The sequence below is a fragment of the Megalobrama amblycephala genome, linkage group LG15 (genome assembly GCF_018812025.1).
Source record: "Megalobrama amblycephala isolate DHTTF-2021 linkage group LG15, ASM1881202v1, whole genome shotgun sequence".
NCBI classification, from domain to species: Eukaryota; Metazoa; Chordata; class Actinopteri; order Cypriniformes; family Xenocyprididae; genus Megalobrama; species Megalobrama amblycephala.
Genome location: NC_063058.1, coordinates 26,858,114 through 26,883,257, shown reverse-complemented (window position 1 = coordinate 26,883,257; position 25,144 = coordinate 26,858,114). Strand labels below are relative to the sequence as shown.

Genomic DNA, 25,144 nt, shown 5'->3' with positions numbered 1-25,144 from the left:
CTCCTCTGAACATCGATGTGGCGAACAGACCTCGACGCCAAGACTGGTGTGGGGAACTCCTATGAAAATGGCTCTTTCTATTTTTATACGAGAAAAGCCCTGGAAAACGGCCTTGAACAGGTGAGTCATTATCAAACTATGTGACAAACCTGTCCCTTCACTTCTCAGTCATTATAATCAAATTTAAATTATTTCTTTGTGTGTGAAACAAACTAAAATAAAGTGTAAAAGTCAAATGTCAAGATGTTCACAAATACTTCCCATCAGCTTTAATGGGACAAAAACATTTTGTAAATTGAGAAATCAACATGACCCATGAGAGCTCATGACCTCAAACGCTCTGCTTCAGATATTTTGATCTGTTCTGTTTGTTTTAGTTGGACAAGATCGCTTACTATGAGATGCTGCCTGAGCACAGCGTTGATATCGACGTGGACATCGACTGGCCTGTCGCTGAGCAGAGGGTTCTGAGGTGGGATATTTCAACAAACTCTGTGGCTGCTGGACAAAACACAATAATGAAGAAATAAATGCAGCTCTTTTCTGCAGGTTTGGCTACTTCGGCCAAGAGGAGAAAGCGGCGATCAGGCTGTTTCTGTGTAATGTGTCTGGCTGTTTGACGAATTGTCAGATTTACACATCGGTTTCTGGAGAGGACCTTGTGGCCATCAATGCTCGAGACGTGGCAGGCATACAGATGCTGCAGAGAGAAGATATAGAGGTGCAGTCATGTAGGCTGGCACAAATAATGGGGCATAGTACCTATACACTGTAATAAAAACGTTCATTTTAACGGTAAAATTTAAAGGCACAATATGTACGATTTTTGGAGACCACTAGAACAGTGTTAAACATTTTGTTGACTTGTGTACTTACATTATCTCAGATGTTTCCAAGAATGTTTAAAGCAGTGGTCTCAAACTGCCGGCCGGCGGGCCATTTACGGCCCGCCCACCCCCTCTATCCGGCCCGCAACTGATCTCAAAAATAAAACATAATCCGGCCCGCTAAATTATTATTATTATTATTCTCTAGTTGCTACCTGTCTGATATGCAAAGAAAAAGTCGCCGTTCTAAAGGGTATTCACATATCGCGTCACATAAGCGGCCTCGCCGCATTCTCCTTCTTTCCAATGCACTTTCGCTCCAGTGGCGTCTGTCGTTGCTATGCAACCATGAGCCGCGCTCTCAATCGCTTCTATTATGAGCGCGCTTGCCTAAATTACAGTAAAAGCACTCGACTTTAAGTCACGACTCACGAGCGCCGATTTAAACCACCGAAACGCGTCCGATGCAACCATTAAACGTTACCGATGCTCAAACGGCATCTTGGACAAATGTGGCCCAGCTGTGTGAGCACAAGCGCTGCAGGTGTCTGTCAAGAAACAGAGGAGTGTACAAATGTATTCAGGGATTGTATTTGTTCAGTATAGTGTTGTTCAGTGCAAGATTTTAATGTTATTTAAGCTAACATAAAGTAAGGGAAAATACTTCCACTAGATGTTAAAAACTAATAATGTATGTACCAATGAGAGATTTTTATTTTTTTGGCAAAATAAAGTTGATATATAGCTCCAGTTTTTTTGTTTATTTCTGACCCCTCCATGCCACAAGTGTTGCTGGTTTTGTTCCTAAATTACTGATTTTTTATTCCATATATCTTGTTGGATGTGAGAAGGCGCACCAGACTATTTCAATTATTAGTATTATATTAGTAATAGTATTATATAATTATATTACTCTCTGTAACAATGAGAGAGACAATGCTGTTTACATTTAGTATGGTAAATAAGATATTTATAGTATAGGTATAAAAATATTTTAGTAAGCCTAATGAAATTTGAAGTAAATGAGAAATAATGCAAAGGAAAGTAAATTTTCTGAAATGTTGCGCTCTGATATGGCCCTCCTATGAGGTGTCAATCACAGAAACGGCCCCCCGACAATATGAGTTTGAGACCCCTGGTGTAAACAAACCTGGAACCACATGCAAAATAATCAAAGGTTTATTGAGCAGTCTGTGATGTTTTCCCTCACAGGTTCAGAAGCTGAAGATGTCCTGTCTCAGGTGGGGCTGAATGGCATTCCATGTGATGCACCTGTGGCTGATCTCATTGCAGCTAAATACATCTGCCAGAGACCCGGTGGCCACGGAGCCATTCAGGAGTTTGCCGAGTACATTCTGACGCTGGAGAAAAAGAGCACGTCACAGGTGCACCAGAATCGCATTGACAGGGCTCATTTTTAGAACGTATTCCAGTTTCTGTTTTAAACAGTCAGTTTGTTGAACTTTATCTTGATTGTCCTTAGAGGCAATTCTTTTTGTAGACAGCAGTACACATTCATGTCCATACCCTGATAGCACACGTACATCTCGGAGACGTCTATTTGATGTGTGTGTTTACGTCTGGAAGACGTATTATTTAGGGTGTTTGCTCATCTGGAATACGTCTATAGGACGTATCCTGTCAGATGTCAAATAGACGTTTAGAAGACGTCTTTAAGATGTTTATGATTTAGAATGTATGTAAAACTGACATCTTAAAGACGTCTATTAGATGTTTGTAAACAGCAGATGCTTTCCAGATGAAGTAATCTTTAACAGACGTCTTGCAGACGTACGTGTGCTATCTGGGTACTAGGGTTGTTCCGATTCCAATACTAGTATCGGAAATACCACCGATACCACAAAAATTTCTGGCATCGGTATCGGTGAGTATTTAAACTCACGTACCGATCCGATACCATTTTCTTAAACAATACCTAGTTGTGCCCGCTATCTTTGCTTAACGCAGCAAATCAGAAATCAATTCTTCTTCGCGGCTCAGAATGCAAACACAGGAAGTTGTGCTGTGTTGCCACAAGCAACCACTGTTTAGAGCAGCGGAGAAGTGAAAACGCGCTAGCAGTATGTCTGCTGTTTGGCAGTATTTCAGACCAGTAAAATGGCGACATGTCTCATATGCAATGCTGCAATTTCGAGTGGCACAAGTATTGGCAACTTTAACACAAATAACTTAATAAAGCATTTGAAGACGCGTCACCCCGCGCAACACGATGGTTACATAAAGGCTAAGGGCCGTTACATAGTCAACGCGAGAAACGCGAGCGAGCAACGTGAGCGACGCGCTCCCTTTCATAGTCTAAACAGTGGACGCAAGCGTCACGGGCGATGCGTGTATGCAATACACCGCTCACGCAACAGGGGGTAGTAGAGTCGGGTGATATTAGTAGAGTCGGGTCACGTGATATTCAGATCAAAATGGCAACTGAAGAGGAGTGTATTCTGTTGCTGATTTTACATCGGCGGCAACAAAGGCAACGCAGAGATAGACGGTGGTATGTTCGCCCTTTAAATCAAAAAAGAGATCAGGATGGGGAGTTTGTGTCTCTGGTGCTTCCCATGCGAAGCCTGGACGAGGAGAGACATTTCCAGTATTTTAGGATGTCGGCACCAAAATTTGATGAATTGCTTTCACAAGTCATCCGCTTTCTCCCGGACACTCACCAAAATCACCGCAACCCGATTGGAGCTTCGCCAAGGCTTGCAGTGATAATTTTTCCTCTTCGCCCGCCATTGTATTCAAACCTTCTTCTTCTGTAAACACAATATACTTGAATTAATGTACAATACTTGCAATGCCGCCCCCACGGACAACGCATAGTATTGCGTGCATCGGCGCGTCGCGTATCAAAAACTAGGACGACACATTTGGCTACGCACCGACGTATAATGGCAGCCGAAGCGTAACGATGCGTAGCCTCGGGGACGCGTATGCGTACAGATGCGTTGACTATGAAACGGCCCTAATGCTGCGTTCACACCAGACGCGAATGAAGTGATAAGCGCGAGTTGACTCCCTGCGGCGTGATTCGCGTGAATGACGCGGTGCGAATTGAGCGATTCGGGCGTTTGACGCGCTTAAGATGGAGAAGGATGAGGCGTGCCAGCTTCATTCAAACAAAGAGAAAAGTTTTCAAAAGACAAATAAAGATAACCGACAAAATTGTCGGGTTTATTGTTCTGGATGACCAGCTGCTGTCAGTCGTCGAAAACGTGAGATTTTTATTTAACAAAATTGTTTCTGGACTTCAAGTTTTAAAGAGATTATTTTCTTATATAGCCTAATTATATTCCTAGATTTATTTGTTGCACTGTTTTTATAGTTATATTGTAAAACTAATACCTTTTTCAGTTTACAGTGTTAGATTTGTGGCTGCATTTGAAGTTCTTTTTCACTTAAAATAAATAAATAATATAACTGACAAATGTATGTCAGATAATAAAAATACTCTAGTTCACTGTATGTTTTTCTTCTTGTTTTATTAAGGGATAAGTCTGAAGCACACCATAAATAATTCTATCAAATCATACAGGGCTAGTAGTATATACAGATACACACCCAGGTATCGGATCGGTACTCGGTATCGGCCGATACCCTGAGCTCAGGTATCGGAATCGGTATCGGGAATGGAAAAGGGGTATCGGAACATCTCTAGTCCATACAGCAACACAATACACATTGGATAACACACATTTATATTAGATCATTTAAAAACATAATAGCAGCAAGTATGTGTCCCTGTGATAACATGACATCAGATCTAATTTGAATAAAACACCTGTGCGTGTCTGTTAACAAAAACACAACTGCATTCCAGTTTATCTCTTCACTTGATCTCTCTCTCTGTATATTTACAATTTATTAATATGCAATACTCATTTACTTGTTGCACACCATTTTATGGTTTGTTTAATCTTCTTCTGTATGAAAGGGAGATGTCTTCATATCAGTGTCATCAAGGACAGTGTTGTGCATCAGGAGTTTTCCATTAACTATATGTGTTTCATATTTGCCAGTCCGAGGACATCAGGAAGGACACAGCTCAAATTAATCTGTAATGTTTAAGGTGTGATTCAGTTTATGTATGTGTGCATGTATATCCTACTTTTCAAAAGTTTGGGGTCATTAAGATTTGTTTTAAAGAAACTGATACTTTCCTACCTACTTCAAATAAATGGTGTTTTTCACCAAAACTTTCTGGTTTTTTATAATATAAATGTTATTTTATGTATATTTTTGTTATTTTCAACAAGCTACTATTTCAGGGATATTAAAGACTTCTGTATGTTATAGATATTAAACTGGGCCATAACTTTAATTACTCTTGAGAACAATTACTCTGAATTTGCTCTTACTATTTACTTCTTAGTTCTGTCCCAATTTTTGCATACACACATTTTGTGTACATTACCTAAATAAATGTTTATATATGGAAATGTAAGCAGTTGACATGAAATTTCAAACATTCAAATTAAAAATGTAAACACAACACACACACACATCACACATGCAGGTTTTATGACTTCATTAATTTCTGCATGATTTATTCGTACATTTAATAATTCATTTATTACACCACTATGTAGGTGACCTACTAAACAGTAAATATAATCAAATGATTGGTAAATATAATCAAAACTCCCTTTAAGGCAAGTCACTTCACTCAGCGGCCATCTTTGAAACTCTTCTCCAGCAGCTTTTTCAGTCATGCAAGTACAGCTCCTATTTCTTTTAATGGGAAATCAAATTCTCCAAAGCTGTTCACCAAGCTTACGATTAAATTTCATACTTGAAATCACCTGTAATGGAATCCACTGGAGGCGAGTTGAAGTAAAAACCCATGTGTAGTTTATTTAACCAAACTGTGAACCAAATACAAAGAGACTTGTCATGATAAAATTATGACCATGTAAGGCTGGAAGCTAACGCTGCTATTTTGAACCAATAATCAGAAACAAACAGCAGTTGAAGGATGACGTGCATAATTCAGTTACTTATCTGACTCCAATATAATTAATCCGACTCCATTAAAGTTGTTATTTTTTTACCTCTTATTCATTAAAGGTAAAAGTCTTTATTAGAATTGATAGGAAAACGTAGGATTTAACCTGAACGTTTAGATAACAAAAGTTACAATCAGTTTAACTTTCAACATTATCAGTAACAAAAGGAAAGATTCTCAAAACCTTTAAAGCAGGCAAAGTTATTTATTAAGTTACATGTTTAAATATACAGACGGCAGAATGGATCAACATACTGTATAGAAAACTAAGTTGTAACGAATAATGCGCTGCTGTGCAGAAGAGGCCTTAAAAGCCTTTCTTGTATTACGCATCGGTGTGCGGGAGCGGCAGGGTTAAAGCCTTTCTCCCCGAACATCAGTTACCTTTCCTTCTTATACCCTGAGCAAAGCATTGTTATACATGAGTGGAATACCAACACCAAAACCAACTGACAGGAAACCACAAGATATGGCAAATGGGTGGTGATCAAGAGGGAGAGAAGTGCATTGGCATATTCTCCTCAGTGCATGTTTAAGCAATACCCAGATTGTACATTAGGATACTTTAATGTCTCCATTAAGTACACTACCATTCATTTCAGTTTATAAGCTGTCAGATAAGACCAAACATGACATAGATAGTTAAAAAACACTAGTAGATACATAGCATGTAGTTGAAAGCATACATGTCATGTGAAGCAATTGGTACAGATGAGGTGTATTGAGGTGTAAACGACTCTGTCTCTCCAGACAGAACCATCCTGTGTCCCAACAGTCCTCAATCAGCATATTGATGAATCCCTTGCACTAGACAGGCATTAGCATACTGTGATGATGAAGGCCATTGTGCCACGTTTAATTCACATGTATACCTTTCAAAGGGATTTCTGAAGTGCTAGGGGAGTAAAGAGTTATACCCATATTTGCTCAGTCATATAACCATGACTTTACTACTATTTACTTTTTAGTTCTGTCCCAATTTTTGTGTATACACCTTTTGTAAACATTACATAAATAAATGTTTATACTGTATATGAAAACAGGGCCGTGCTAATAAAAACTAATTATACAGCAATCATCTGTGAGCCATGTGCTTGAAGATGTTTATGACTTCACTGTGATCCACTGGGATATCCCTCTCAACACACATTAATACACACACATTACTTTCTGCATGATAAAATATAAAGAAGCACAGTGACCTGATGATTCTGTAATGTTTTTAGTTTGTACATTACTGTAGTAAAACCATGTTTTACTATGTTTATACATGTGAAGACGAGCGGGGAGTATACAATACTAGATTAAAAAAATTATCTAGCGAGCAAATAGGCTACATATTAACATCGTAAACATTAACCATACTGTGTGACCATATATAATATGATTAACGTAAATGTTAATGAATTAAGTGTATCAGCAGATAGCCATCACAAATCAAAGAACAAATTTCTTAGAAATATATTTTACCTAGCTGACGAGGATCACTGAGTCGCTTTGTGTCAAACTCAAATGCAGTTACGCCAGGTTTTTGACCAGCGAATGTGTGCAAATGTGCAATTTGTCATTAAAACGACGGCGTCACATTATGCTACGTCATCATTAGGTTATGAGCGTTCAGTTTTTCGTGTTGTAAAATACGTTTGGCCAAAATCTCAATTTATAAAATATGTAATACTACTGTACTGTATGCACAGGCAATTTAAGGCTTGTAGGCTATTGGCTATGATGACTAACTTAGATGGCAAATGCTAGCCCCCTCTCTCTCTCTCCGCCGCCGGTCTCAGGCCTCAAATGTATAAAATATGAAACTTTATAGACATACTAGTGTTTCTTTCGTAAAAGACAACGTTGTAGCCTACTTACTCAAACAACAAGATATTTATTTACCGTTGCAAGACGTTCAGCTGTGCTCTGCTGTGGAACGTCAGTTCGCTGCACTCAGGGGGCGGAGTTAAGAGGTTTGACTGACAGTTTTAGCGGATCCAAAAAGATTTTGTCACAAGCTCGTTTTAATACTTTTATTAGGCTAAATATATTTGTAAACCACAGACAGACGTAAACGGTGACCAATAGCATTGATTTACTGAAGAAAATAAATAAAGATAATAAAACACCTCCAAAAAAGGGCACTTCGGAGTGCAAGGACAAAAATGGCATGTGCTCTGCACAGGTTGAGCCCTACCTGTGCACGTGCCTGTATGAAAATGTAAGCAGTTGACATGATCACATTAAAACATGCTTATGTTATGAAGAGAAGCAACTTTTCTACTGAATTGCAGCACCTGACACTGTTTTCATGGTAACCACATCAACATTGTAAACGGAATTCTACAAAACTTATGTGAAAACACCAAATGATCATGCAATGAGATAAAATCCCTGCCCTAAAATCCCTTCCCTGCAAATGATACCATGAATAATGTGAATATTTAACCAAGTCAAAAACAAAAAATGGTAAGCAGGCATGGTATCCATATTCATTTCAATATCAGCAGACACAAAACGCTATAAAAGGGTATGGTGACAACTTTTAAAGTTAAAAAACAATATAAGTTACATGATGGCTGGAGACTCTGGTGTGACTGCCATGAAGGCTGGAGACTCTTGTGACGGCCACGGCCGCTGGAGTCTCTGGCGTGACGGGTCTCTGGCATGACCGCTGGGGTCTCTGGCGTGACATCCATGAAGGCTGGAGACTGGCGTTACGGGCATGATGGCTGGAGACTCTGGTGTGACATCCATGAAGGCTGGAGACTGGCGTGATGGCCATGATGGCTGGAGATTCTGGCGTGACGGCCACGCGGCTGTAGACTCTGGTGTGACGGCCATGATGGCTGGAGACTCTAGCGTGACGGCCATGACGGCTAGAGGCTCTGGCATGGCGGCCTAGGCATTTACTGTTGGAGCGTTAGGTTCCTATTCAGTCACTCCTACAGTAAATGATGAACCGCTCAATAGAAGGGCAAAGTCCATACACTGAGCCAGAGTCCAGTGAGGACCATGGTTGGACATTAAATAAATTAAATAATTTAATTCAAAATGGAAAATGTACCTTTAGTGCAGTATCATTAAAGTCCACCTGGCTACAAAGTCCACAAAACTCCTTAACATATTCCTCTAGGGGATGTTTCTCCTGGAGTAGATATAGGAGGGCAACTGCTGGGTTCATGGTTGTAGGTCTAGCTTTCTGTAATGGAATTTACAGAAAGTTGGAGAAAGGCGAGTTGCAGTAAGAACCCAATGTGCAGTTTATTTAACCAAAATGTGAACCAAATACAAAAGAAAAACTTCACATAGTAAATATATAAGCATAAACAAAACCTTGAACATAAACCTGGACTTGACTTGAACCCATCAAACAGAAATTACAAGGACAAAACTAGACCAAGGAACAATGAAACATGAGGGCTATTTATGCACAGACTAATGTCTAACAAGGAACACCTATAAACAATCAATTTTTTAGGCTATACCAGCTAATGCACGTGTAGTCATAAGCGCGTGCCTCAGAACACTAGCCAGGTTTCCATCCAAGGATTTTTTGCAGAAAAAGCTTTAGGGCATCAAAATGTTTATATAGCTGATGGAAATGCTAATTATCAATAAAATTGCAAATGCAAATTTTGCACAATCTTTTACCGTTTAACTTTAAAGCATAAATTCTATATCAATACTTCAAATGTAGCGCAAAACTTGTTTGGAAACACTTTTTGTCAAGAAAAAGGGCTTTACAGTCTCAGAGATCGACTCGGTCAATTTAATGAGGTAATGGTGCACAATGGTATAGCTTAACACATAACGGTAATTAATATGATTAGCATTTTCTTGACTATGTTATCAAACAGCTAATAATGTGTTGCTAACAGGACCATGTTCCTGTTCGCTATGTCCAGAGGTGTAAAGTACTTGAGTAAATGTAATTAGTTACTGTACTTAAGTATCTTTTTGGGTACCAAAAGAAGAGTTTGCAATTGGTGATCCAATGGTGCAAATTGTAGTTCCTCAATTTCTCCGACAACTAGTATTACAGACCGCACATGATACGTCTGGCCATATGGGAGTGTAAAAGACATACAAGTTACTTTTGAAATGCTTTTTTTGACCTAAATTAAAGCGTGACGTGTCTAAATATATTAAATCGTGTCACACATGTCAGCTTACTGGAAAGCCAAATCAGTCTTTGAAACCTGCTCCCCTTTATCCGATACCGACTATTAGTCAACCGTTTGAGTATCTCATTATAGATTGTGTAGGGCCATTGCCGAAGTCAAAAGCAGGTTGCAAATATTTGCTTACAATTATGTGTCAAGTAACTAGACATCCTGCTGCATATCATTTACATTCTGTAACAGCAAAGCAAGTCGTAAAGACACTGACTCAGTTCATTTCTGTGTTTGGGATACCGTGAATTATCCAATCTGATCAGGGAAGTAATTTTACTTTTAAATTCTTTAGTCAAATGTTGAAACAACTTCATATTCACCATCATCTCTCCAGTGCTTATCATGCTGAATACTGAATTGAAATATAGTGCTGAATACTGAATTGAAAGACTTGCAAGCCATCGAGGCGATAGATATAGAGAATGTGAAGGTGCCATCACGCCGTGTTCAGTTCTATTCTGGTTTGTTTATATCGTGCTGCCATTCTGCTAGTGAGTTTAGGGCAGTATTTTGATTTTCTGTCATGATTGTGAAAAATGTCTCCATTGTAGATCATTTATGCTGAATCGAGAACTGCAACAGGAACTCATCATCGTTCAGGGGGGAAAAAAATGGACGGTGTAATATATTTTTGCCTTTTCTACGTATAAAAACACTGGCTGAGGAGGTGAAGGGAAGACGACGCATAGCAAATGTAGTTATAATGTCACTGATTGAACCCACTGCCTATCACTCAGTAAAATAATCACACTGCTGAGTGATTTTGAAAGTTTTGTATTTTGCTTTGGTGTAATTAACATCCCAGCCAGCACAGCATGGTGGGGCCCAGATGGGTGTCACCTGGGCTGTCTAACTGGGGCCCAGACATTTTTGTCCACGGTTTCCATGGAGGCCCCACATGGGTTAGCCCAGATGAAATGAACACTGCTCAGTGTGCACACTACAGGCTGTTAAATGTATCACAGAAACATGCTGGAGTTAATGAGATAATTAGGTGATAATGAAGGACAGAGAAACAACAAGAACTACAACTTCAGCCACAGCCTTCAATGAAATCAACTGAAGATAAAAGACATTAAATCTCTCAAGATCTGATTAAACGTCTCCAGAAACAGCACTACCAGCTTCACTTATTACTAACCAGACTGACTTTATTTCTGACATACATCTACAAAAGTTGTTATTGAGAATTACCAGAGGTTTAGAAGTTGATGATTTGTTGAAAATAAGTTTGTTTTGATGTCACCATGATCGAGGTCAGTGTTTACTTCAGTTAGGCAGTTTGACTCTTGACTGTTTTAATAACAATGTTTCTTTGGCTTCTCTTGCTGTTTGTTATGGCAAGAAAGGCAAGAGAAAATGTGTTTAACTGTGTCAGCTGTTTGATGATAAGACTATAATTGTCATCATGTTATGGCTTTGTTCAATGATCTAATGAATGAGCTTTATATGAAAAAAATGTTATTAATTTTGTGCTGGACAATGTACATTAAATGCTTTAAAACACCTGCAAGATTTATTCACACACAGACATCAAGAATCAGCATATGAATCTCAACAATGGTGATATGCTTCATGCCGCAATGCATTCTGAGAGCCATAGATGAGTTTTGTATGAGGCACCCAGAATGCATTGCAGCATGAAGCATGTCACCATTGTTGAGATTCATAAGCTGATTCTTGATGTCTCCATTAAGTAAATCTTGCAGGAGGTTTGAAATGTTTAGTGAACAATGTGTTTTTTAAATTTTCTGATTAAAACGTTTTTATTGTAATTCTAGAAGAGATCCAACACAAAGTTAAACACATTTTGCTCATAAAAAGCTCAGTCATTAGATCAGTGAATTAAGCCACTAAATGATGACTATATTTTTATCATCTAACAACTGACCACATTGTCTTTTGTTTTTCTTGTCTTAACAAACAGCAAGAGCAACCAGAGAAACACTAACACTAAAACAGTCAAGAGTCAAACTGCCTAACTGAAGTAAGCACTGACCTCGATCACGGTGACATCAGTTTTCAGATATAAAAACGTTTAAAACATCTAGAGCTACACTCGTTCTGCTGTACCGTTGCTCTCAGTGATGGCCAAACGGTGCGTAAAAGTTAGGCTATTATGCTTATGTAACTTTATAGTGTTAAAGGTGGTACAGAGGATGTTTTCGTCGACTGAGTTTTTGAAATGAGCGTTTGAAATGATACACATTTTACTACTAGCTAAAACATTCTGACTGTGCTCAACATACAGCGATAGTTTCCTGCTCCTGAAGCAGATTTATATACTACTTTCACATGGAATTTGAACACCGACTGTAATCGCAGACTGAACGCAACTGGCTCTGACTGGACGCGTTTGAGCGCGATCAGTCATAAGTATCAATTTACATTCATAATCGGCCTTACAATCGTTAAGCCTCGCACACACTTAGTGGATTCATTATGTCGGACTCACCTCATAATCTGCAGTTGTTACTCCTGTCTCCTGACAAAAACATTGCATGCGGCGCATGTAGTGTGGAAAGTTACTAGAGCGTGCAGCCGCGCATCTCTCACAAGGAACGTCATGGCAGTGATTGACAAGCCAGAGGGCCAATCCGCGCACGTCTCTCACAATGGCAGTGATTGACAAGCCAGAGGGCCAATCGTTTACGCGATGATCGCGTAAACGATTGGCTGATGTTTTTAAGGCCCTACCTCGTGCACAGATGATGTATATTAATAATATTCCTTTCAGTGCACCTAATAAATAGTCTTTTATCACTTAGTAAAGACAGTTTCAAGTAATATTGCAAAAATGTATAAAACAAAACATCCTCTTTACCACCTTTAAGTAAAAAACTCTTTGTGCGTACCGTCAGATGAAATCCTGCAGGCGCCCATAACACTTTGCAGTTTTTTGTTCAATTCACACCATCAAAATGAACTAAATTAAAAGTTGGCCTCAAACTTTCTGCAGGTGTGGGTATTCAGAGCGCTGTAGTGTTATATACAGGCCTATGGCACAGTACTGGTATGTTACTGCTTTATTTGCCTGCTAAGACTAAGTATATAGTTTCATTTACAATAGTAATAATTATCTCATGTTAATCATAAATATGGAAAAGAGATGAGCCCATGAATTCGGATGCCACATGTTGACTTTGTAATGCTGACTTTGAAACTTTGATCCACAGTAATTAAATTTGCATTCTCTAAAATGATTTGCATATCCCTGTCACCACACACAACGTAAAATATTGACTGTTTTTTTTATATGATTTATGTTTAAATCAACGTGATAAACGAGTCAGGTCAAAAGTAATCTAAAAAGTAATGAAAAAGTACTCAAAATACATTACCTAAAATAAGTAATCTAGACCACATTACTAACTACAATCTTTTTTACAATTACTAACTGTTTATATTTGATATATGCCCTATGTGTGTGTGTGCGTGGAGGTTGGCAATGGTTAGGGTGGAGCACTTGTCACTCTTTAAATTATAGCGTGCCCTTCTTCCCAGCCCCTTTGCTTGATGCCAGCACACCTGTGATCACATCTCCAGCCTCTTAATCATAAACAACAAAAAAAAAAAATAGTCTGATAAAATGTCTGCTGAGTTTGAACTTTGTCCAGGAAGAAAAATCGGGGGCTCCAACCCCTGTTTTATCATCGCTGAGATTGGACAGAACCATCAAGGAGACATAGAAATCGCCAAAAAAATGATCCGAATGGCCAAGGTAAAGTACTGCTTTATCAGATGTGAAGTCTGATACCGTGTTGATGCCGGTTCTTTTCATATTTTGAAACAACAGGGGAGGGGGGAGCAGTGAGATATATAGATGTCAATGTTAGCACGACCAGGGGAACGCCAAAACCACAATTTTCATATAAAAAATTACAATTAAAAGACTAATTTAAGTGAGAAACTATTAATATCAATGATTTTACCTGTATTTTCTACTTAACAGAAGAAATGACATGGAAACAGGATACAGAAACAGGGCTGTTCACACAGAATGTGTTTTTCCATTTCACTGAGCTACTTTCCATTGTTTTTCAACGTAAACATGTGCATCATTTTTAAAAACTCATCTCAAGACCTTGAATTTTTTCCCCGTTTGACTAACATTTGTCTCATGTTTTTAACCACAAGAACGTGTTCCTGTCTATCCCACCTGTTTAGTAACCATGGTAAATTCACTTTAAAAAAAGGAAAAACTTTCGCAAATCTTCGCAAATCAATAATTAAAGAGGAAGTTTCTTTAAAACAGCTCCTGAGCTATAACTCAGAGATTATATCACATCAAATTAACTTAGATTTCTTATATGGTGAAACTAATTTTTCATTTAAAAAAAATGCTGATTGTTGTCAACTCAATCCACTTCTACTACCCCTTTTATCTCCATTCAGGACTGTGGAGCCGACTGTGCCAAGTTTCAAAAGAGCGAGATCGAACACAGATTCACCAAGCAGGCTCTGGAGCGTCCCTATACGTCCCCTCACGCCTGGGGCCCGACCTACGGGGCTCATAAGCACCATCTGGAGTTCAGTCACCAGCAGTACAGAGAGCTGCAACAGTACGCCAGTGAAGTTGGCATCTTCTTTACTGCATCAGGGATGGACGAGGTGAACAAATGAAAGAGGGTCCCAATGTTTATTATATATAGCAAGAGAATATATGCATGTTAACATGCAAATATCCTTTAGAGACCCCGTAGTTTGAAATGCATCTCATAACTTTTCCTCTCCCTACCTCAATCAGATGGCTGTAGAATTTCTTCATGAAATCAATGTGCCGTTTTTCAAAGTTGCCTCAGCTGACACCAACAATATCCCTTACCTGGAGAAAACCGCCAAAAAAGGTAAAACCCATTTCAAATAACCAAAAGCTGTTCCAACAAATTTAAGAGAGTTGTTGCTGTAAACTTGTTCTCCTTTGACTGAGATCTGTCATCTTCACTCCCAAGGTCACATTGTTCCTCTATTTATATAACATTTCAGACACTATCCACAGTGACTCACAAATGAGAACTGAATCTGAGTAGCTTCTCTTGTGCATTTGAAGTCAGTTATTCTGATGCCCCTGGGCAATTACGTATTGACAGTGCTGATTGGCCAGAGAGCAGAGCGAATGAAACCTAGAAATCCTGGTGTGGATTTTCTGGAGTTTCATGTTGGGCTGGATTTAAGTCTGCAGAGAAATCGACATGTGTGAACATATCTTAATGTGTTAATGACTGAAATAATTACTTTATGTTCTCCCAGAAGCAGCCATATCTTGAAGCTGAAGTTTTGACTATTTTTAAAGGTCGTCCCATGGTGATTTCTAGTGGAATGCAGTCTATGGAGACCATGCGCTGTGTTTATCAAACCGTCAAGAAGCACAATCCCAATTTCACGTTCCTGCAGTGCACCAGCGCTTATCCACTGCCACTAGAGCACGTCAACCTCAGCCTGATCCCTGTAAGATGCAAATATCTTTAATCTTCATGATATTCATAAAATACTGAAGAAAATGTTAAATTTTTTTAGTAGTAGCAGAGTAGTTTGAAATCTTTCTTTCCCTTTTCCTACGCAGGAGTTCCAGAAGGATTTTCCGGATATTCCCATAGGCTACTCTGGACATGAGACGGGCATCCATGCGTCTGTGGCTGCTGTGGCACTTGGGGCAAAGGTCCTGGAGCGTCATGTGACCCTGGATAAGAGCTGGAAAGGCAGTGACCATTCAGCATCACTGGAGCCGGCGGAGCTGGCGGAGCTGGTGAAAGCCATCAGGACGGTTGAGATGGCAATGGGCTCGCCAATCAAACAGATGCTGCCCTGTGAGGCTTCCTGTCACAGCAAGGTCCGATATAACGGTCATTCTGGCAGACTTTGAAATCAAAAAATGATCAAAAGTCATTAAATTAATGTTTATGTTCTTTCTTTTAGTTGGGGAAGTCAGTGGTGGCCCGGAAACCATTGCAGAAGGGTCAGACATTAACTCTCGACATGCTGACAGTAAAAGTGGCCGAACCGCACGGCATGAGACCAGAGAACATCTTCAAACTGGTTGGCAAGAAAATCACTGTGGACCTGGAGAAAGATGCCACCATTACTGATGCCATAATACAAGACTGATGATCAGACACTCCAAAATATAGGGCAATGAAGGGGTCATATACTTTTATAAAATCAAAAATATAATGTCTTGAATTAATTTTGCATATGCCTAATGTCTTGATATCAATGTTGTAACTCGCAGACTATAATTTTCTTTGAAATTGTGGTGAATGAACACTTTGTCCATTAAAATATCTTTCTCTCAGTTAATTTCAAATCAACTCTGGGTCTTTGTTCATATTGGTCTCTCTATTAGACCAAGCTGTGTTCCCCAACAGCAAGATGTTTTGGCTTAGAATCAATTCAAACCACAGAGAACAATGAAATGTGGAATTATTATTTAATGTGTAAATGCAAGTTTATTGTGTATTACAGCAATGGCAACACTTCACTAAGACACTTAGATTTGTTTTAAACACAATAAATATGGTGAAAGTTTGATTGAGTGTGTGGTTATTTGGAACAGACAGCACCAAAGTTCTCGTATGTAGAAAGTATGCTGGTTTTTGCAAAATGGCTCGGTCTACTACCTCCATGAAGTTGGCAAGCTCATAAAATGAAATAGGGTAGGGTTGTACCAAATGTAATTTTTTAATTGTGGGGGGGCGCTGCACTGTGGCGACCTGTAGAAGCAGTAGAAACAGCAACGTGTCGGTAGCAACACTGTTTGTCCCTTGTTTGTTTGTTTTTGAGTTGTATTTAAAGTATCTAAAAGTTCCAAAGCTTCTTTACTCTGAAGCTGTCTTTACTCATTGTCTACATTGAACCATCATGATGATATATCGCATGTTTATCAACTATTTGATTGTTTGGCTACTCCTTGGATATTCTGTGAGAGGACAACGGGGGAATGGGAAGGGAGATTGGCTCCACTATAGTCGTGATTTTCTCATGGAGTGCCGTGCTTCTAACTTAGGCGCGCTGGATCGTCAAATCCATGACTGGCCTTTGGAAACTTTAAGGACTGATCTCTCTCGGGTTGGCACAGAGGAGACTGCCAGACAGAAGGTGAGGAAACGGGGGGAAAAGGGCGGACTACGTCAGAGATTGCGTAAACAACGATTGAATCGCATTCCATTGCCTTCTATAATTCTTGTTAATGCCCAGTCCCTCCAAAACAAATTGGACGAATTACAAGCAAACGTTCGGTTTCTCTCGGACTACAGAAATGCTTGTGTTATTGCATTGACTGAGACTTGGCTCAAAGAACACGATCTAGACTCTGATATGGAAATAGATGGCTTTGGTGTCCCGCGGCGGTTGGACAGGGATGCCGCAGTGACTGGAAAATCCCTGGGTGGTGGTGTATGTATCTACGTTAACCAACGCTAGTGCAAGTCTGTGATTGTGAGGGAATCTGTGTGCAGTCCTGACATTGAACTCTTGTCGGTCTCACTTCGCCCGTTCTACTTACCATGGGAGTTTCCACAAATATTTTTCTGTCAGGACCACTATCGTCAAATATGATAGATAATGCATAGAGTTTGTATTGGCGGTATGGTTCTGTTCTGGGCAAGAACTCCCTGCGCATCCATGCAGCCTAGCATGGATAAGAGCAGGGAGAGCAGCAATAAACCCCCCAGGGTAAACAGAACAGGACCAACATGCAGATATCATTAACTGTCATGATTTAACATACATATTTTCGAGAATTAGTCTGATTCAGGGGAAATAATAAGGCTAATCCTGACTGAAGAGAGGAGGAGCTGGGGATGGAGGAGGGTAATTTGCTCCTGAGAAATACAATAGCTGCTGAGAATACTGAGGAGCTTATAGAGATGCCGTAATAGGCGTCGTATTCCTATAGGTAGATGCAAGTCACCTGGGAGTCAGCTGATGCAAGCTTGACTGACGTGACCTGCCAGAACTGACGCTAACGCTAGATTTCTGTCAGGACCACTATCGTCAAATATGATAGATAATGCATAGAGTTTGTATTGGCGGTATGGTTCTGTTCTGGGCAAGAACTCCCTGCGCATCCATGCAGCCTAGCATGGATAAGAGCAGGGAGAGCAGCAATAAACCCCCAAAACAAACCATATGCTGATATCCCCCAACACAAACTGAGTGCGAAAATCTGAATGCCATTTTTCCTCAAAATGCAGTTACCTGAATGACCTGATTTATTTATTTATTTTATTTTTTTATATAAATAAATGGGGGAAGCTTACACCCGTAGCAGCAGCAAATATGATACAACAAGCATGTTGTAGTGCATTTAGTTAGCGATTTTTATATATCATATATGCTTACACCGTTAGCAGCAATCTAGTCGGGGAAGCATACACCCATTGCCTAATATAAAATTATTATTATTTTATTTTTATTTATTTATTTATTTATTTTTCTTCTCTCTCCTATTGGGGGAAGCTTACACCCCTAGTGGCAGCAATCTGTTACAACAAGCATGTTGTAAATCACAGACTAGTATTAAACTAGTGGTAGTCAGGTTGGGGAAGCATACACCCGCAGCAATAGCTCTGAGTTAGATGCAGCGTGCAGCTAAGAAATGAAATGCAGTGCTTCCTCATCATGAGCACGATTTCTGCTCCAGTCGGGCCGATTCCTTTGGCTACGAAAGAGAAGATGGCGACTCCCATGATATCACACTCCTTACAGGACCATCAAGTTCGACATTGTTAGGGTTGAATAAGAAACCTCTGTGTATTTAAAGAAAAGCATGTTACAATACTCTGATAAGTTTTCAAGCCACAGACGTTTGCAGAGATGTATAGTAACGAAGTAGATCTACTTCACTACTGTACTTAAGTACTAAAAGGCAGTATCTGTACTTTACTAAAGTATTATTTTTTTCTCCTACTTCCACTTTTACTTCAGTACATATTTTCGATGAGTTTAATACTTCTACTCCGATATTTTTTTTATGTGCTGCATCGTTACTCGTTACAATTATAAAAATGTTTCGAATCATTCCATTCCAAACCCACATTACCACTGCCAGAACGGTAGATGGCAGGTTTGATGAAGCTGGCGGCACATCATCATTGAGCGAATCGAGCGATTAAGAAGACTGCGCGTGCTGCTCCCGTTCTGCCTTTTGATCAGCTAAAAAGATGGACGAACCAAAAACACCACCTTCCACCCCTTCAACTTCAAGTGATCGTGGCTGTGAGAGTGAGGAAGGAGACCACCCCTGGCCCTACTTAGAGTCCATGTTCTCATATGTCGGAGTGAAAGATAATTCATATAGAATGAAGTGCCTACTCTGCCGCCCGAAAGGTTGTGAAATAATGGCCTTCAAAAATTCACCGTCGAATTTGAAGAAACATATCAAGGTAAGTTACAAATATCATCACAAATCACACCAGTTTTAGCTATCAGTAAGCCCTTTTGCTAACTAACGACATGCTGCGGTGTTCACGTTAACTAGCTGGCTATCATAAAGGCTGTCACGCAGCGCGTTGAATGGTATTTTTGACCCATCACTGATGGGTCAAAAATACCATTCAACGCGCTCACTAATGTCAACTTTCTCTTATTTTATGACAGCCTACTGTTGCCAAAAATAAATTGTAGAGCATGTCTCCTTTGGTGCTGCTTAATCACACGTCCGTTTTTATAGTGTAGTAATGTTTAATAGGTTAATGGTAGTATAGATTTACACTGACATAACTAATGCAGGGGTTTCCTGCATTGAAATATTTTTGGCGGCCGCCAAAGCCTTAATTGTTCGGTAAATTATGTAGTAGAATAGAATGACTGCTGCGCTTGTCAGGGCGCATATAAGAACGAGCAGCGCACGAGAGAGAGAGCGCGCGCGCATTCACCGTCTTAAAACAACACGAGCGCTGTCTTGCTCTCAAATTGCTCTCTGTTCGTTTACATAGTTAATGTGCACTGTGAAGTAACACACAAACAATGAATAGCTGCATTTTTATTAACTAAGATTAACAAAGATTAATACAGTAACAACAAATGTATTGATCATGGTTAGTTATGTTGGTTATATAGTGTTACAAACAAATAATTTACTCAGAACACCTCTTGAAATCAGAATATAAGTGTGCTTACCCTATTTGTTTTTGTAAGAGTGGTTAGTAAGATTTAATCTTAATGAACTACAGTATTTTCAGGTTATTTATATGACAATGTGTAGAAAAATTACCTAGTTTAGACTGGAGTGAGGTAAAAACAGAAAAAAAGTGCAAAGCAAGTTGTTGTTAGCTATCTGTTAATTTTATTCAATTGTATATGGTAGAAAAATAGACTATTAGTCAAAATAAACTTTTTGGTAATGAAATCAAAGTGCTGACAAACAAAGCATCTCAAATTGTCTGCATCTCAAGTGGTCTTCGCGCACTCCCGTTTCTCATGATGCATGGTTTGTTGTATCAAGTTAGGCCTACAGGGTTTTGCAAGTAATTGCAGAGAAGTACTAAAGCAGAATCCATGAAGGATCTGGTTATGGGGTTTCTTGTTTCTAGTTTTTTATATAGAATTATGGTGGATAACTGACTTTAATTGAATTAATTTTGCTTTTATAAATAGTGTCACAGCAGTTATTACACAATACACTCACCTATAATGTTGCTCACATTATAATTCTGTGAAGGTAAAACTATATATTTTTTTGCCTCTTCAGAGCAAGCATGACAGCCACTTGAGTAGATACGAGGAACTCACATCTGCAAAGCGAAAGAAGAAGACTGTGATTCCCTCCCCTTCCATCAAGCAGCCCACATTAATGGGTAGCTGGGCCACGATGCCCCAGAGATCCATCGACAAGGCAATCATGAAGTATGTTGTCCGAGGACTTCAGCCTTTCAACATTGTAGAGCAAGAAGCTTTCCGCGATTTTGTGTTAGACCTGGTGCCAAATAGCAAAATAATGACAAGAATCACGCTCACATCTATGATTGATGATGCTGCAAAACAGATGAAGATCAAAATTATTGAGGCCATGAAAACTATTGACCACATCGTGACAACCACTGACTGCTGGTCAGCCAGGCGCCGTAGTTTCATTGGGGTCACGGCTCACTGGCTGGACCCAGAAAGTTTAAAAAGGTGCTCAGTGGCCCTGGCCTGTAAAAGATTAAGAGGCTCTCACACTTTCGACCTTCTGGCAAATGCACTTAATGATATCCATGCTGAGTATGACATTCGGGGGAAGATAGTAAGAACAACCACGGACAATGGCTCCAACTTCATTAAAGCCTTCAAAGTCTTTGGTGAAGATGGAAATAACAATGCTGATGCTCTAGTTCAGGAGGAAGAGGAGGAGGAAGAAGAAGCAGACAAAGATGAGGAGGAGGTAGAGTTTGTCGATGTATCTTCACTTTTGGATGAGGATGATGGTTTTGAGTTCCAGCTCCCGAAGCACCAGCGTTGTGCATGCCACATTCTTAACCTAATAGCCACTGCCGATGCCAGCAAGGCAGTGTCCAATGACACGTACAAGAAATTATACTACTCAACATTTGGCAAGTGCAATGCACTTTGGAATAAGTGTTCAAGATCCTCAACAGCAGCTGAAACTGTGGAAGATGCTTGCTCCCTCCAGCTTGTGCGACCAAATGCAACAAGGTGGAACTCTGTGTTCATGGCTGTGGAGAGACTGCTCAGGATAGTGAAAGAAAAGGGAGAGGCAACAATGAGAGTTTTCTGCACAGATTTGAAGGTTCCAATGTAAGTTTAAAAATGTTTCATATGGTACTCTTTCTGTTCAAACTCGATTCTGGTCCATATTGTCTACTTGTACAACATTGAATTGAATGATTAACATTGAACGTTGTACCAATTCATTTAGGGCTGGGCGATATATCGCATGCGATTGTCACACGCATTTCGTCAGTAAAGCCGGTTCCCTGGTTACCGCTAAATCGCCATCACCTGCTTTCAAATGGAGCGGCATTTAATAGACAGAGCCGTAGATCACTGAAAAGCCACACAATATCACGTTCAGTATCGCAGATGAATCGCCTTCGATAATGAACGCGATATTGCGATTTAGCGGGAATCAGGGAAATGGCTTTATTGATGAAATGTTTGTGACAATCGCATGCGATATATCGCCCAGCCCTAAATTCATTGCATGATAATCATCCAATCATGTAGCAATGCTGTTTTTTGTCTCTTATTGTTTATATGTTCTTGTCTTCTTCACAGGTTTAATCCAGCTGAACTTGCATTCCTGTCAGAGTATTCTGCTGTCATGACTCCAGTCGCCCAAGCAACTAACATTTTGCAAGCTGAAACCAACGTCCAGATGGGGTGGCTGCTCCCAACTGTCAAGCTCCTGAAAAATCAAGCTGAACAGGATCAAGCTGCCGCTGAAGTACTGCAAGCCACTTGTGGATGCCTTGCAGGTGGGCATTGAGAATCGCTTTGGCCCTATGATGGAAGACCCAGAGCTGGTGGCCGCTGCTATTCTGCTTCCAAAATTCAAGACAAATTGGACACAGGAAGATGAGACAATCAAAATAGGTAAGAAAGATAGTGTATGGGTGCATTATTTGTGTATTTTACCAAATTGCAATCATGAGTCACACATACAGTACCGCTCAAAAATTGGGGATTACTTTGAATTTTTTTTTTTTTTTTATATATATGGAAACACACATGAGCTGGTCCTGCATAGAAGATATTGCAAACATACCTATAAACAGAGCATTATGATGTTAGAGTGAGAAATGATGTGGTATGGGAGCCTTCCTCTTTAATCTAGTAGTATGGCAGCCAAGCCTTCCTGTCTAAGGTCTGCCAGGCTGTAAATGCTGCAAAAGGCTTTTTGTTTAAGGGAATTATTTGAAGTATAAAGTCATCATTTCCATTAAAATCATTTACTGACAATGTCACCATGTCAAATCTGTGGTTACTGTCATGATGGGTTGAAACTACTATTATTGTTTATAACACACTCTTATATTTCAGGAATGGACTATATCAAACGAAGCATGGAAGACCCCTCGTTGCAGCCCAGTGAGGTCAACAGGTCCAGTTCATCGGATGAAGACGACTTCTTCTCTGGCATGCAGGGTTCGAAGGCTCAAGACAGCGCCAAACAGCTAGATGCGTACTTGTCATGTTCAGCAGATAACATGGACTTGCTCAAGTCTTTTCCAGCTGTGTGCAAGTTGTCTGTTAAGTTAAACACACCCCTTCCAGCATCAGCAGCCTGCGAGAGGCTTTTTAGTATTGCAGGATTAGTCTTTAGCCCTAGAAGAGCGAGACTAAATACGCTCAATTTTGAAAACCAACTACTTTTGAGGATAAACCAAAGATTTCTAACTTCCTAAATATGACTACTTTATGCATACCAGTTTAAGAAGGGAATAAGCTGTAGAGAAAAAAAGCACAAGCAGGGAAGAGAGGGTAGGGATGCTTTAAAGGGAAAGGGGCATATTTGATCTGTTTTTGTTTATTTAAGCTCAGTGTTTTTAGGTGCTCTAATCACTTGTTGTTTTGTTTTTACATAAGAAATAGTTGAATGTGGCCTACTGGCCTTTGAGATCTTTTAGTTGCCCTAACAAGTTGAGGGTGAAAAGAAAATGTGTTAACTTCTAAAAATGACTAAAGCAGTCATTTTTGGAAGTTAACACATTTTCTTTTCACCCTCAACTTGTATACTAGCAAACTATGCATACTAGTTTAAGAAGGTAATAAGCGGTGGAGGAAAAAAAAACAAGCAGGGAAGAGAAGGGAGGGATGCTTTAAGGGGGGAAGGGACATACATACTTAATCACTTTAATAACCTAAAGGTTAATCATTTGAAATAATAAAAACAATTTGATGTTCAAACTTTTGACTACATTCTTTAATTACTACATAACACAATACTTGTATTTTTACTTTCAGTACTTGAGTAGTAAATTTTAAAATAAACTACTTGCAATACTTAAGTACAAAAAATGTTGTATACTTTAGTACTTCTACTTAAGTATGGTGCTTAAAGAGCACTTCAACTTCTACTCAAGTCACTTTTTTGATAGAGCACTTGTACTTTTACTCAAGTCTGGGTCTCTAGTACTTTATACATCTCTGGACGTTTGTTCACTTATCACAGAATGTTGCGATATGATCGGATATCATAAAGAGCATAAGTCTAAGACAACAGCTTAAGATAACATGTACCTGAATAAACTTACCACAGTAGTGCTTATAGTATGCAGCAGTGACACTAGAGCTTCGGTAACAAGCAATTTTTTAGATAGCCTTAAGATCAGCTTGTTCTAAATAGCAACTAGACCTTTAAGAACGAGCGTTTCCAGTGGCACTATAGCTTTAAGAAAAACGATGTTTACTATGTGCTGCACCACAACAGAAAAGCCGTTTGCACCATGAATCTTTGTTTTTCTGTCTCTACTGCAAAGCTGCTTGAATCTGCGACGTATAGCGCTAAACACGGCGATCCGACCAGCGTGTATGTTGCTATACAAACGAAAGCACCCCGACCAGCGTGTGCGGCGATCGAGCCGGTTGCCAATGACAACAGATAGTTAACGCACATCGCCAAATACGATCGCAAAAGCTTTGCAAAAACATTTTTACTGAGAAGGACTAGAAGCCTAAGCAAGAGTGATAGCTTTAACAACATCATGAGTTAGCTTTAAAACAATGAGCATTAAAAGGAACTTAGCTTAGCTTCGTGGAAACATTCAGAGATGAAGGAGAGTGAAATAGCCGGCTGTAACGTGGATGTTTGATCTTGTCTTGAAACGCTTCTTCATGCGGGGAGTGCAGATCATCTGAACTGCCAGTCCATGTCTAATTCCAGCGATGCGAGAAGCAATGCTAACCTTAACTCAGTCATTTCCAATCGGCTTATGATCAATGCAGTGAATGAGAGGTGGAATCCACAAATCCCTCTTGCTAAATTCCCGATTGCACAATTCCTAGTGAGATGATGCTGTTTGCCTGTCAAATTCGCCATTTAATTTGCTCCTGAGAAATGCAATAGCTGCTGAGAATACTGAGGAGCTTATATAGATGCCGTAATAGGCGTCGTATTCCTATAGGTAGACGCAAGTCACCTGGGAGTCAGCTGATGCAAGCTTGACTGACGTGACCTGCCAGAATTGACG

The 25,144-nt window shown here is 39.7% G+C and overlaps 3 protein-coding genes across 4 annotated transcripts; all 3 read left to right on the top strand.

Moving 5' to 3' along the window:
- LOC125247765 (N-acylneuraminate cytidylyltransferase B-like) lies at nt 1-804 on the top strand. The gene is made up of 3 exons (XM_048159240.1): nt 1-120; nt 378-472; nt 550-804. The coding sequence occupies exons 1-3, from the start codon at nt 16-18 to the stop codon at nt 773-775; spliced, it is 426 nt and encodes a 141-aa protein (XP_048015197.1). The 5' UTR covers nt 1-15; the 3' UTR covers nt 776-804.
- Nucleotides 805-13,527: 12,723 nt separating this feature from the next.
- On the top strand, nt 13,528-16,539 carry LOC125247499 (sialic acid synthase-like). The gene is made up of 6 exons (XM_048158831.1): nt 13,528-13,734; nt 14,409-14,624; nt 14,761-14,860; nt 15,307-15,461; nt 15,577-15,843; nt 15,930-16,539. The coding sequence occupies exons 1-6, from the start codon at nt 13,603-13,605 to the stop codon at nt 16,116-16,118; spliced, it is 1,059 nt and encodes a 352-aa protein (XP_048014788.1). The 5' UTR covers nt 13,528-13,602; the 3' UTR covers nt 16,119-16,539.
- A 1,724-nt stretch (nt 16,540-18,263) lies between these two features.
- On the top strand, nt 18,264-23,130 carry LOC125247498. Of its 2 annotated transcripts, XR_007180097.1 has the most exons (4): nt 18,264-19,396; nt 20,704-21,749; nt 22,230-22,547; nt 22,995-23,130. XR_007180097.1 is itself a non-coding variant. In XM_048158830.1 (3 exons), the coding sequence occupies exons 1-3, from the start codon at nt 19,175-19,177 to the stop codon at nt 22,438-22,440; spliced, it is 1,479 nt and encodes a 492-aa protein (XP_048014787.1). In that variant the 5' UTR covers nt 18,264-19,174; the 3' UTR covers nt 22,441-22,823. The 2 variants fall into 2 exon arrangements, 1 of the variants encoding a protein (XP_048014787.1); XM_048158830.1 differs by lacking the exon at nt 22,995-23,130 and having other exon boundaries at nt 22,230-22,823.
- Nucleotides 23,131-25,144: the final 2,014 nt, after the last annotated feature.

Coding starts and splice junctions, on each gene's coding strand:
- LOC125247765 (XM_048159240.1), top strand. CDS start 16: ATGTGGCGAACAGACCTCGACGCCAAGACTGGTGTGGGGAACTCCTAT. Junction 121..377: donor TGGAAAACGGCCTTGAACAG/GTGAGTCATTAT, acceptor TGTTTGTTTTAG/TTGGACAAGATCGCTTACTA. Junction 473..549: donor GCTGAGCAGAGGGTTCTGAG/GTGGGATATTTC, acceptor TCTTTTCTGCAG/GTTTGGCTACTTCGGCCAAG.
- LOC125247499 (XM_048158831.1), top strand. CDS start 13,603: ATGTCTGCTGAGTTTGAACTTTGTCCAGGAAGAAAAATCGGGGGCTCC. Junction 14,861..15,306: donor GGAGAAAACCGCCAAAAAAG/GTAAAACCCATT, acceptor CTATTTTTAAAG/GTCGTCCCATGGTGATTTCT. Junction 15,844..15,929: donor AGGCTTCCTGTCACAGCAAG/GTCCGATATAAC, acceptor TCTTTCTTTTAG/TTGGGGAAGTCAGTGGTGGC.
- LOC125247498 (XM_048158830.1), top strand. CDS start 19,175: ATGGACGAACCAAAAACACCACCTTCCACCCCTTCAACTTCAAGTGAT. Junction 19,397..20,703: donor ATTTGAAGAAACATATCAAG/GTAAGTTACAAA, acceptor TTGCCTCTTCAG/AGCAAGCATGACAGCCACTT. Junction 21,750..22,229: donor ACAGATTTGAAGGTTCCAAT/GTAAGTTTAAAA, acceptor TCTTCTTCACAG/GTTTAATCCAGCTGAACTTG.